Below are 14,361 nucleotides of genomic sequence, written 5' to 3'. Positions count from 1 at the left end.
CTCCCAGCTCGGCCTCCCAGAGTGCTAGGATTACAGGCATGAGCCACCACGCTCGGCCTAAAATCTGTTTTCTAAATTCTTAAAGGAAGGCACAGATATTACCTTAATGAAATATTTTAAATAAAGTAGTATTTCTCTACAGCAGTGGTCTCACCTGGAGGCAATTTGTCTCTTTGTCCCCAGCCAGGGGACATTTGGCAATGTCTGTAGACATTTTTGGTTGTGGGTTGTGGTGATGGTGGGGGTGCTACTGGCATTCAGGAGTAGAGGCCAGGGAGGCTACTAAACATTTTACAATGCACAAGACAGTCTCCTACAACAAACAATTATCCAACCCAAAAGACCAATAGCACTGAGGTTGAGAAACCTCATTATTCTGCATGGTAACTTATCTTTCTAGAAGATTTCTAAAATGTTTAAAGCATCCATTATTGCTAAGTTTAATATTTTTAAAAGGTCAGTAATTCAACATGATTACATTCATGTATGAATTATTCGACTGCTACTGTAATATGTGTTGTAGTGTAATAATAAAGATGATAACATTTATTGAGGTCTTACTATGCAAGGTATGGGTTTGGGCTAAGTCCTTTACATAAGGGATTGGCAAACTATGGTCCACGGGCCAGATGTAACCAGCCACCTATCTTTAAAAATAAAGTTTTATTAGAACACAGACACACTCTTTTGTTTATATATTGTCTAAGGCTGCTTCCTCACTATAATGGCAGAGTTAAGCAGTTATAAAAAAGACTGTATGGTCCACAAAATCTAAAACATTTACTATCTGGCTCTTTACAGAAACAGTTTACAGACCCTGCTTAACATGACTATTACCTCCTAAATCCCTGAGGTCAATATTTTTATTATCCCCATTTTACAGATGGGGAAATTGAGCTTAAAGAGATTAAGTCACATGGTCAAATCACATGGCTAATAAAAATGGCAGAGCAGGGTTTCAAACCCAATCATCTGCCTTCCAAGTCTGTGGTCTCTATTAGACTTGACAATATTTCTGTTAAGTAATGAAAGGAAGAATTTACCTTTGGAATTCCTACACATAGTTTGCTCACATCTGTCAAATTGGGAAGCACAAATGGTTTAACAGGATCTTGTACTGTGGTAGAATCTTTGGGGTCATGTCCAGCCAGTATACCTGTAAGGGGAAATACTTATGAGTGACAGATACTGTTTTACAGTGAAATTGTTTCAAACGATATGGAATCATAAAAATACCCAACACAATTGCTGCATCATCCACATATCTAGTTAAAATTCCTGGCACATCCATTGAATTCACCAGGGGAATGAGACCATGACGAGAAACTAAGCCATAGCTTGGTTTGACACCAACAAGCCCACAGTGGGCAGCAGGATTTCTGGTTGATCCTCCTGTATCCGATCCTAAAGCCCTGGAATTTAAATAGAATTATCTTTAGAAGAATGACATATCTCTAATTATATTTGAAATCTACTCTTTTAAATGTATATTTTTAAATGTTATTTTCCCCTGATTATACAAAAGTAACACATGCTCATCTTAGAGAATTCATAAAGTGTAGAAAAGTGTAAAGAGATAATCCAATATTCAATTACCCATAAGCAAAAACTGTTAACATTTTGGCATATTGACTTTAAATCTTTTTTAAAATGTATTTTTCTTTCATAGTTGAGATCATTCTATAACCATAAGTTTCCATCCCTTTTTTGCTTATCATGAGTCTTTCATTATGGCATTAAAATTACTGAAAATGTAAAGTATATATAATAATTGATCATATAAATTGGTGATTCTCACTATTTTAAAGTCCATTCTCCTACTGCCATACATACAAATCTTACACTTTCCTCTGTTACTTGATACGTAAAATAAATCATATTAATGGCTATTTTATAGTATGCTTTTACAAACTAAGCACACCCCAGAAATTCAGATACAGCCCTTTTGCTACCCCATTTAGAACCATAAAGATGTATAATAATTTACTTAAACATTTATGTTGTTTTCAACTAAATTAACTATATAATAAATAACTTTGTAACAAAACCTTTAAACATAAATCTTTGCCTATATGTCTGAATACTTTTTAGGCTACCTTCCAAGAAGTAGAGTTAATGGGCATAAACATCTGCCTATTATTATAAGTTCTTGATATATATAGTCAAAATCACTTGTCAGAAAGATTATGCCAATTTATATTCCTAATTGCAGTAAATAAGATTGTGTTTTAATGTTTCAGTATCATCACTGAGTACTAGCAGTTTTTAAAAATTTTTGGTAAATTTGATAATCAAAAAGTTTTGTTAATGTGCATTTTGGAACAATTTTTCATATTTATTAATATTTGTAATACCCAACTATGAAGTGACTGTTCATTTCTTTACCCAGTTACCTACAGAGTTTGTGCTGTTCTTATTTTAAAAAACCAAAAAATCAAAAATTAACCTAGAGGACATTATGCTAAGTGAAATAAGCCAGTCACAAAAAGACAAGTCCTATATGATGCCACTTAAATGAGGTACCCAGAGTAGTCAAATTCATAGAGACAGAAAGTAGAAGGGTAGTTACCAGGGGCTAGAAGGAGGGTTAATAGGTACAGAGTTTCAGTTTTGCAATATGAAAAGAGTTCTGGAGATTGCATAACAAGGTACTTAACACTTCTGAACTGTATACTTAAAAATGGTTAAGACAGTAAATTTTATGTGTATTTTACCATAATTAAAAAAACTATCTCGATGCAATCCCCATCAAAATATCAATGACATTCTTCACAGAACTAGAAAAACATAATCCTAACATTTATATGGAACCACCAAAGACCCAAACACATCCCAAGCAAAAAGAAAACTGGAGGAATCACCTGACTTCAAATTATACTACAGAGCAGTAGAAATCAAAGCAGCATTGTACAACCATTAAAAACAGACACACAGACCAATGGAACAGAATAGAGAACACAAAGAAATCCACACATCTATAGTGAACTTAATTTCTGCAAAGGTACCAAGATCATACATTGGGGAATGAACAGTCTCTTCAAAAAATGGTGCTGGGAAAACTGGATATCCACATGCAGAAGAATGCAACTTAGATCCTTACCTCTTGCCATATACAAAAATCAAATCAAAATGGATTAAAGACTTAAATCTAAGACCTGAAACTATGAAACTAATAAAAGAAAACATTGGCATACCCCCAAAGCACAGGCAACCAAAGCAAAATTGGAAAAATGGCATCACATCAAGCTAAAAAGCTTCTGCACAGCAAAGGAAACAATCAACAAAGTGAAGAGACAACCCACAGGATGGGAGAAAATATTTGCAAACTACCCATCTGACAAGGGATCAATAACTAGAATATATGAGGAGCTCCAGCAACTTAATAGGAAAAAGAATAGTCTGATTAAAAAATGGGCAAAAGATCTGTATAGACATTTCTCAAAGGAAGACATACAAATGGCCCATAGGTGTATGGAAAAAATGCTCAACATCATTAGTCATCAGAGAAATGCAAATCAAAACTACAGTGAGATTTCATCTCACCCCAGTTAAAATGGCTTCTATCAAAAAGGCAATAACAAATGCTGGTGTGGATGTGGGGAAAGGGGAACCCTCATACACTGTTGGCAGGAATGTAAATTAGCATAACCACTATGGAGAACAGTATGGAGGTTTCTCAAAAAACTAAAAATATAGCTACCATATAACCCAGTGATCCTACTGCTAGCTATATATGCAAAAGAAAGGAAATCAGTATATTGAAAAGATATCTGCATTCCCATGTTTATTGTAGCACTATTCAGAATAGTCAAGATTTGGAATCAACCTAAGTGTCCATCAGTGGATGAATGGATAAAGAAATTGTGGTATATATATAAACAATCAAATACTGTATAGCCATAAAGAACGAAATCCTGCCCCTTGCAACAAAATGTAGGAACTGGAGAACATTATGTTAAGTGAAATAAGCCAAGCACAAAAAGACAAATCTCACATGTTCTTGCTCATATTTGGGAGCTAAATATTAAAACAATGGATCTCATGGAGACAGAGAGTAGAATGATGGTTACCAGAGGCTGGAAGGGTAGTGGGGAAGGGGGACAAAATGGGGATGGTTAATGCATGCAAGAATATAGTTAGATAGATAGAATGAACAATATTTGATAGCACAGTCAAGTGACTATAGTCAACAAGTTATAGTATACTTTAAAATAAAGCTCTACAGAAAATGCAAATCAGATTTCCTTTCTTACCAAGTCCATTTAAGCTACAAAATCAGACTACTGCTTTCACAATTTTAAAAGATACATTTTTCTTATTAGCATTCACTGGCAGCTGTGTAAAAGTAAAACTTACATTTCCACAGGAATTATGTGTCAAAATGCCATCTTCTCAGAGCACATTCAGAAAGATGAACACTAAGTGGGATGATGAGGATAGAAAAAAGGCACCTAATCCTGCAGTCCTAACTTGTCAGAACTCTCATTAATATTAATGCAATGCTATAAAATTCCACAGAGATAAAATGAAATGGTTTTACTTGTTAATAAGATTTTAAGAAAATGGAAAAAAAAATCTGTAGAATTTAAATCTCCATAGCTCTAAAAAATATAAAAATTTATTGGTTGCAATGTGTGCATGAAAGACCTTAGTTTTAGTGGATAATTAAGGAGAGATAAAATACATACAATATTACTAAAGAAACACATTCAATTTGGTTGAATTGAAACTGATAAAATAAATATAATAACAACCATATACTTACTCTTCTTTAGATGGTTAAGAATTGCTTCACAAATGGGTCTTAAGGTATGATCGATGGATTCTTACCAAATACAAAGTACGATAGATAAACAGAATCAGTTCCTAACATGGAAAAGACTTTACTTATTGACATACATTTTTAGTTGCAGATTTATGAAAACATTAAATATCCTATTGATACATATTAAGAGCATTTTTTCCTTTTCTTTCCTGTTTTCTTTTTTTTGCAAAAGTCAGATTTAGCTGAAGGATAAAACATTACTAACAGTTTAGCTCTGCAGCACTCAGTTAAAGCCATGGTATATTTAGTCCCTAAATATTTTATAAACAGTGAGTAGAAAACAAATTATTTTAAAAATGAAATTCAGTGAAGTCCATTTATGCTCAATGCTTTATTCTGCAAGATCCATAAAACCATGTTTTTACGAGAACCAGATATTATAGAGGAAAAGTTTAAATGTTATCTTACAGTTAAATGTGTAAAATACATGTAGTGTACTGTACACCTGAGTGTATTTATATGATATAGTTTTGATATACATTTGAGCACAAATAGCTCACTAAAAAGAAATAAAAACACCAAGGTATGCACTACACTCTATTGTTGGATTTTGCATATAGCTTATGACTGTTTGTATCTGGATAGGTTTTAAAGTACGTATAAAGTATCTTACGCAAAGCACGTGAATGCTGATACAGCAGCTGCGCTCCCACCTGAGCTTCCTCCAGTTATTAGCCAATTTGAATCTTCCTTCTCACCACGTGGCTTCTGCTTCCTCTTTTCTCTATACTGTTTTGAATAACTCCAGGGGTTTTTAACTGGTCCAAATACACCATCTGTACTTCCAGATCTGAGATGAAGAAGTGAAGCAAGATACTTTAGTAAAACTTTCATTTTATGTGAAAATTTCATCTTCTGAGTGTATTATTTGCTTCCAACATTCACTGAGCTTTTAATAATCCACTGTAGCAGGAATTGGAAAAGGCAGGAAGTCTGCTCAAGATGTAGCTTTCATTAATTATATGGTTGAGGAGGATGGGAAGAAGAGCATTTGTGGTAGAAAGTAGACAAAACTAGTCTGCTAAGAAAAGAGTCAACTGAAGGTGATTTCCTTTATGAATTTAGGTCTTCCTGTTGAATAGGGTCATATTAAAATAGTTAAGAAGTCTTTTGAGGGAATCCCTCCCTCAGTCAGAAGTTCTACGAAAAGCATTACAAATGGAATGCTAATAATTTATTTTTAAACTTTTAAAATAATTTTATTCTCAGATGAAATGTAAAAATAAAAATAACATGTCAAATACTTTATTCTCTTTACTCAGATGCATCTATTGTTAACATTTTATCCATTTGCTTTATAACTTGCATACTGTGTGTGTTTGTATACATGTACATATACACACTTCTTTTTCTGAGCCACTAAAGGGTAAGTTATTAATATTAATATATACATCATGACCCTTTACCCCTAAACACTTTAGTATGTATTTCCTAAGAATAAGGACAATCGGTTATATAGTCACAGTAGAGTTATCAATCTCAGTAAAATTAACATCAATACTTTTTTCTAATCTACTGTATGTAATCTAATTTGTCAGCTGATCCAATAATGTACTTTGTGGCATTTTATCCCCATCTCTGATCTGAATGACATAGAGTCAGGCATTGCATTTAGTTATTATTGTCTCTTTAGCCTCTTTTCTTTTTTTTCTAATCCTTTACCAGCCAATAGACATTGGTTTATTTTCATTTTTGGGCAATTATGAATAATGCCACTATAAATGTTGCATTGAAAGGTCCTAATGCCAGTGCTTTTGAGTAAACATAACTTTTCATCTCTTAGGTAAATACCTAGTACTGAGACTGCTGGGTCATATGGTCAATCATATGTTTAAGTTTATAAGAAACTGCCAAACTATTTTCCAAAATGGCTATACCATCTTGCATTCCCTGGCAACAATGTCTAAGAAATCCAACTGCTCTGCATCCTTGTTGGTACTGGATATTTTCATTTTTAGTATGCCATGCTAATAGGTATATAAATCTCATTGTGGTTTTAATTTATATTTTCCTAATGACTAATGATATTAAACATTTTTTCATGTATTTATTTGTCAACTGTATATCATCTTTGACGAAATGTCTACATAAATCTTTTGCCCATTAAAAAAAAATTGAATTGCTTATTTTCTTATTATTGAGTTGGGAAAGGTTCTATATATTTTAGATACCAGTTCTTTTTCAGATATATGTTTTGCAAATATTTTCTCTCAATCTGTGGCTTGCTTTTTCACTTTTTAGTACTAATATATTTCAAAGTACAGAAGTTCTAATTTTAGTGAAGTCCAATCTATTGATTTTTTTTTTACAGATTTATGCTTGATATGTTCTAAGAAATCTTTGCCTAACTCAAGGTCATAAAGATTTTTCCCTAAATTTTCTTCTCTAAGTTTTATAATTTTAGGTTTTACTTTCTTTAGACTCTTTTAATCTGGAAGATTTTCACAGCTTTTTGTTGTTTTTATGATATGATATTTTAAAAGAATGCTTTTCATTTTGGATTTGTCTTCTGTTATTAGATTCAGGTTACATATTCTCAGTTGGAATATTATATAGGTGATGTTGTGTCCTTAGAGAATCACATCTGGAGGCACACAAAGTCCACTTGACCCTCACTGGTGATGTTAATTTTGATCAGCTGATGAAGATAATGTCTTAAAAACCTTTGTTCAAGTTTACTGCTATGGATTAGTTCAAGGACTCTGTTTCTATGAAACAGGGAACACAGACCAAGCAAATATTACAAATCTGACAAGTGTTATGAAAGGGGAAATATACAATGCTTTTGGTGAAAGACTGAATGCTTTTCTCCAAGATCAGGATCAAGGCAAGAATATCTGCTCTCACCACTTCTACTCAACAATGCACTGAAGGCCCCAACTGGTGCAATAAGGTAAGAAAAAGAAATAAGAAGAAATAAAACTGTCTTTATTTGTAGACTATATGTTCATCTACATAAAATATTCCATAGAATCCATAAAGGTCAATGAGAACTAATAAGTCAGCTTTAATAAGGTCATGGTATAAAGGGCTAATATAGAAAAACCAATTATATTTCTATGTACTAGTAATAAACAATTAGAAATTGAAAAAAATACCATTTTCTATAGAATTAAGAAACATAAAACACTTGAGGAAAAATCGAACAAATTATGTGCAAGATTTATATGCAGAAAATCATAACGACATCACTGAGAAAAATTAAATAAAATCTCACTAAATAGAGATATAGAGTGTTCATGAATTAGAAGACCCATATTAAGATGCCAATTCTTCTCAAGTTAATCTATAAATTTAACACAATTACAATCACAATCCCATAAAATTTTTTTTGTAGAAATTAGCAAACTGATTCTAAAACAAATGAAAATACAAAGGACTTAGATTATGTAAAATGATTTTGAAAAAAGAACAAAGTTGGAAGACTCTCACCACCTAATTTTAAGGCTTACATAAAGCTATAATAATCAAGATGGTATAATATTGGAGTAAACAGAGATAGAACAGAATCCAGAAATAGACCTACACATGTGTTTGATTTCTGACAAAGAAATAAGGTAATTTAATGAGGAAAGGATAATTTTTTTTTTTTTTTACAAATACCGCTGGAACTATTAGACATCTATATGTAAAAAAAATGAACTTTATTCACCATATACAAAATATTAATTCAAAATGGATTACAGGTTTAAATGTAAGAGCTAAAACAATAAAACTTCTAAGAGATCATCTTTGTGACCTAAGATTTCTTAGGACACGTAAGTATGAATCATAAAAGAAAACAATTGATAAGCTCCAGTTTACCAAATGGACTTCATCAAAATTAAGAGTTTTTTCTTAGACAGAGTCTTACTCTGTCACCCTGGGTAGAGTATGCAGTGGTGTCATCATAGCTCACTGCAACCTCAAACTCCTGGGCTTAAGAAATCTTCCTGCCTCAGCATCCCAAGTAGCTGGGGCTACAGGTGCATGCCACAACACATAGCTAATTTTTCTATTTTGTTTAGTAGAGATGGGGCCTCACTCTTGCTCAGGCTGGTCTTGAATTCCTGAACTCAACCATAAGCAGTCCTCCTGCCTGAGTCTCCCAGAGTGCTAGGATTATAGGCGTGAGCCACTGTGCCCTGCCTAAAATCAAGAGCTTTTACTAGTTGAAAGGCATGTACAGAGAATGAAAAGATAAGCCAGAGACTTGGAGAAAATATTTGCAAATCACCTATCTGATAATGACTTGAATCCAGAGTATATGAAAGAACTCTTATAACTCTATAATGAGGTGACCCAATCAGAAAAATGGGCAAAAAATTTGAACAGATAATTCACTGAAGAAGATACTTGGATGGCAAAATAAACACATGAAAAGGTGTTTAACATCACTAGTCATTAGGGAAATGCAAACTGAAACCAAAATGAGATATTAGACAACTGACATAATCTCACAGAGGGACTAAGAAACTGGCATTAGAATCCTCAAGAAATCACCTCACTACTTTTAGGTACCTACATTTAGTGAAATTAAAGATATAGATGGAGGAAACGAAAGAGAAGAAAATTTCAATTATACTTACCCCATAGCAAACTCATCTAAATTTGTCTTCCCCATTAGTAGAGCTCCCTGATCCAACAACTTCTGAACTACTGTAGCATTATAAGGTGGTACATAACCTGAAAAAAATTCAGTTATTTTTATGATAGGAGATAAAACAGTAAACACGTAAATCATATGCAGGAAATAAAATTTTAAACTGCAATTAAGCAATTCACATTGACATGTGTTAATTATTCCTAACTTAAATAGTAGGTTGCACTTTATTTCAGGAGTTAATGTTTTCTACTGCTAACTGTATATGTTTTCCAAAGATAGTCTGTACTTTAATAATCTAAAATGTTGACTTAAAACAGTTCTACAAAATACTGCGTGATAGAGATGTACACAATTCATTTGAAAGTAATCGCAAATTGTTATTTTGCTCATTGTACTTGACTTTTTCTTCTCAGACAATGTTATACCTCACAGTAATTTTTATGTACTTCTGGTTAGAAATAGATTTTTATTCTCAATTAAAATTTCCTCTAGCTATTGAAAAGCTCTAGTGTATATTCCAAAACAATTAACAATGGTCTACCTATTAGAAAAATGTGGGGCATATTCCTCATGGAATATTACTTTTAGTGTGTGGTGCTCTGAATAACCTTTTTTCCATTTCTTTTTTTCTCCTAGGACCTTGATAAACAAGCTTCCTTTTGACTTACTAAACTCTGAAAAAATAAAACTAAATATCACTATATTGTGCTATAAGAGAAGTCAGGAAATAAAAAAGAACTGGTTAGTAGATGCTAATGAATCTTCACATGATCCACAAGAGAGAGGGAATAATGGCCAGTTCATACTTATTCCTATGTTATTAATGACTTAGAGTTAGATGTCAGTTAGTGTGTTTGCGGTGATCAGTTATTGAATTGAGTCTTCCTAAATAGGATTTCTAAAATTTCTGAAATAGCATTCATTCCTTAAGCTGGCCTACCTCTAAAGAATAATTCTGCATTCTGAAAGAGTAAATAGTAAAAAACGTAATATAGTCTATCCTAAGTATTTCCTTCAAAGATATAATTAGTCTGAAATTGGCACTTTAGTATCTTTAAAGTAAAAAACACTTCTTTTCACAAAATTATTCATACTCTGATCAGTTAAACTTCACCTTTCAGCATATTTGATGCACATGTTGTCTCAATGCCAGACGTGCTAAAGTTGTCTTTTACCGCAATAGGAATTCCATCTAAATCTCCAAGTGACTGACCTGCATTAAAAAGCCAAAATAGTGAAATTGGATATTGGATAATAGTTCAAAATAAAAGGACATAGCAATACCTGTTATTATAATAGCTGCTAGTTTTTGGCAAAGATACTTCTTTAGAAATCAAATTTGTGAGAAATTAATACACTTGGACATTATAAAGCATCACATATCCATTAGCCTCATTTTTATTATAACTTGTGGCAATTTCTTTAAATAAGGGTAGGTTTTATGTTTAAAGCTTCACTTGCCAAATGGAGACTACTAGATCCAATTAAACTCTTTCTCTGGAGATATAATGATTAAGTGTAATTAAAAGTAATTTACCATTCTTATATCTTTTTTCAGATTCTTCAGCTTGTTTTAAGGCCACCTCTTCTGTTACAGTAATGTAGGCATTTAGAAACTTGGTCTTCTTGATAAGAGAAAGACATTTTTGACAGAGCTCTATTGGTGTAATTTGGCCTTGTTTCAGTGCCGCAGAAACCTATGGTACATAAAATTCAAAAATCTTTTACTGAGTCTGCAGAAGTTTCAAATATTATACTGAAGAGGGTGATAGAGTGGCTAAGTATAAAATTTTGAAGTGAGGCCTGGGTTCAGAATTAAGAAAACATATCATCTCTAACTTTGATAGTGTAGTGAACGAGGGATAACACATTGATCAGCTTGAGGACAGGTGCAGGACATGATATCCTTCTCCCTAGCTAGCTTTCTGCTTTCAGAAGTTGAACGTTCCGGGGGAGTTGAGGCCCAGCATGGGTGAGGGATGGGTATGGGTAGATTATGTATAGAAGGTAGCTTAGCTACAAAACAGGCAGTCCAGAGAGAAAAAAGAGAAGTGAACTGGACAAGGCACTGCATGATTTTATGGCTCTAAATAAGATCTGTATATATTGTGGGATTCAAGCAAGAGCCACTATGAATTGAGAAAAATGTGTATAAAATATAGTTTCAAGAGCAAACTAAAAATAAACAAACTTTTCTGAAATTCTGTCTCTGATGCATTAGGAAGGACAGTAAAGAAAGAGTTAAAATAAACTATACTAAAAGTGACCAGAACGTGCATGTTGACAGGAAGTAGGGCCTGAGATGAAGTGATGACTGTGTAATATTTCCTGTAGGAAGTAATAATATGTACTTACTAATCAGATAAAAGGAATGAATAACAAGAAGTCAAAGATGACACCAAAACTTTGAAGATTATACAAAAAGAGAGTTGGATAAGATGGGAGCTGAGAGATAAGGCGGCTAGAGGGGGAAGTAATATCTATTGAGCGTTTACCAAAAGCCAGGTACCGTTGCTTTATATAATTTGACTCTTTTCCTTCATTTAACCCTTAAGACAACCAGACAACTCAAGTATTATTAATTTCATTTGACAAATGGAGAAACTGAAGCGCAGAGAGGTGGAGTGATTTGTCCAAAGTCACACAAACAATAAAGGATAGGGTGACTTCATAAGATATGCTCCTCACCATTTGTATCTCTACTCTACTGGAGGCTTAGCTTGTCCTCCAAGTTGAGTCACATGTCCTATCTGCAACAAGCAACGGGAGTTTGCATTTGAGGAGAAAATCTGCAAATGATCTGTTCTCAGCTATTGAATAAATCATCAAAGTAATGGCATTCTTAGGGCTGAGGGTTTCAAATGTGAAAAGCAATGGGATTAGAGCATTGAGAGGACCCCTAATGCTCACGGACAAGAGGAAAAGGACTTCCACAGAGAGGCTGCGGCAGTGCTGCAGGAATGGGAGGGCAGCGAGGCTTGACTTAAATTAAGGAGGTGACTTAGTAACAAGAAGAGATATTTCTGTTGAATAATTTGTATGAAACATAAACTCTTTAAAAAAAGTTAGAAACAACAGCAGTGTGTTCTAACATCGTGTATATGGAGTGAGAATAAAGAGGACAGTGGTAGGCTGGGCAGAAGGGAGTTAGAACTAGCAAAAACCCAGAGCTAGAGATACAAAGAGATATAAAGGAAGACCTATCTCATGGCAAAATTATAATAATCGGGAAAATTGTGTCTGCCACTTTCTCCCTATCTTGACTCCCCTCAGGTCCCCTAATGCCTGCTATCCTCCAGCTACTTTCTGACTTGCCAACTGCTACAAGAGCTATGGAGTTACAGTTGTGGTTAGAAAAGCAAGAAATGAGATTGTAAATGGTGCTGATCTTCATTAGGACCATCTTAAGGAACTCCACATTAGAGAACATAAGGGAACTGGAAAAGAGAAGTGAAAACAGAGGATGCTAATTAGCTAATATGGACTAAGCATAAGGAGGAGGAAATATAAAATGTATGTACAGCTCGCAAGGGACAAAACTGCAGGTGTCAGATCTGAATATATAATAAAACAAAGTCACCTTAAAAAAAAAATTCTCTCTGGCAAGTCTTTTGTCTAATGGAAACTAGGCCTTCCCTGGCAGTCACCGCTTCTCCCATTTGGCGCCTACCTACCAGGTATCATAGAGTCCCGTGTGTGTGTGTGTGTGTGTGTGTGTGTGTGTGTGTGTGTTGGGGGAGGGGGTGTATGGGCAGGTGTCCTCCTTGTTCCTCTAGTTTGTCTCTTCCCTCTTGTCTCAAACATCACAGCTCCTCTGAAGCACATGCCCTGGAGGAGATTATACCTCCCTGGTGTGCTGATCTACAGTCTCCCTGGTATACTTTTTATTCATTGATGATTTTAGCACCTAGCTCTGTCATCTTTGTTACTACTGCCTATTGTCACTCTTGCTCACTCAAACTTCAAGTCCGTGTACACTGACATTTGGCCTCTTGGTTCCTTGCCCTCACTTCACACAAACTTTTCCTTCACTTCACCGCTGCTGCCAACTGTCCTGGTCACCGCCCAGAATACATCATTACCAATACTCACATGATCTCCTAAACATCATTTAAAGTCATCCCACATCTCCTGCCCCTCAGCTCACTGACTTTTCTACCCACAAGTCCCACGACTGCAGGAAATGGAATCTGCCAACAACTAATGAGGTTGAAAGAGGCCTGGAGCTCTAGATGAAGCCGTAGCCCTCGCTGACACCTTGCTTTCAGCCTTGTGCCACTCTGAGCAGAGAACCCAGCTACTCCATGCCCAGACTTCTCACAGACAAAACTATCAGATAATGAGACTACACTATTTTAAGCCACAAAGTTCATACTAATTTGTTATGCTGCAATAGAAAACTAATATACCTCCTTAGAAAAATTAAGAAAACTTCCTTAGAAACCACTCTTGTTACAAAGTAGGGGAAGGAAAATTATAAATGCAAAATTATAAATGCAATAAAAGTTATTTATTAATTTAGTAATTTATTAATTTAGTAATTCAGTCCCTGTAACAAAATTAATGTTAATAATAGCTAGCACTTAGTTCTAGGCATTGTCCTAGGAGCTTTATATTTCATTTAATCTTTACATCCACACTGAGGGGCTGATGTTACTACATCCATTTTGCAGATAAAAAACTGAAGTTCCTGCCTGAGGTCCCAGAGCTAAAAAGCAGCAGGGCTGGGATTCAACCAAGGACTGATCTTGTTTCTAAAACCCATGCTCTGAAACACTATACTACAGGTTGAATATCCTTATCCAAAATGCTTGGGACTGGAAGTGTTTCAGATTTTGGAATACTGTATTTGCATGATACATTTTCCAACTGAGCATCCCTAATCAGAAAATCCAAAATTTGAACTGCTCCAATGAGCATTTCCTTTGAGCATGAACTTTGAGCGTCACGG

At 34.4% G+C, this 14,361-nt stretch overlaps 1 protein-coding gene across 1 annotated transcript in view; it reads right to left on the bottom strand.

Annotated features, from left to right (window-relative positions):
• QRSL1 (glutaminyl-tRNA amidotransferase subunit QRSL1) overlaps window positions 1-14,361 on the bottom strand; it is a 28,497-nt gene that overhangs the window by 9,261 nt on the left and 4,875 nt on the right. The window contains exons 2-7 of the mRNA XM_069488177.1: window positions 10,948-11,107; window positions 10,525-10,623; window positions 9,394-9,490; window positions 5,439-5,615; window positions 1,237-1,412; window positions 1,044-1,156 (exon numbers count right to left, since the gene is read on the bottom strand). Of these exons, the coding sequence (XP_069344278.1) occupies window positions 1,044-1,156; window positions 1,237-1,412; window positions 5,439-5,615; window positions 9,394-9,490; window positions 10,525-10,623; window positions 10,948-11,107 (822 nt within the window). The remainder of the gene's footprint in view (window positions 1-1,043; window positions 1,157-1,236; window positions 1,413-5,438; window positions 5,616-9,393; window positions 9,491-10,524; window positions 10,624-10,947; window positions 11,108-14,361) is intronic.

This window comes from Eulemur rufifrons, chromosome 15, assembly GCF_041146395.1.
Source record: "Eulemur rufifrons isolate Redbay chromosome 15, OSU_ERuf_1, whole genome shotgun sequence".
NCBI classification, from domain to species: domain Eukaryota; kingdom Metazoa; phylum Chordata; class Mammalia; order Primates; family Lemuridae; genus Eulemur; species Eulemur rufifrons.
Note: the sequence above shows the minus strand (reverse complement) of the source record. Positions and strands in the feature narration are given on the sequence as shown.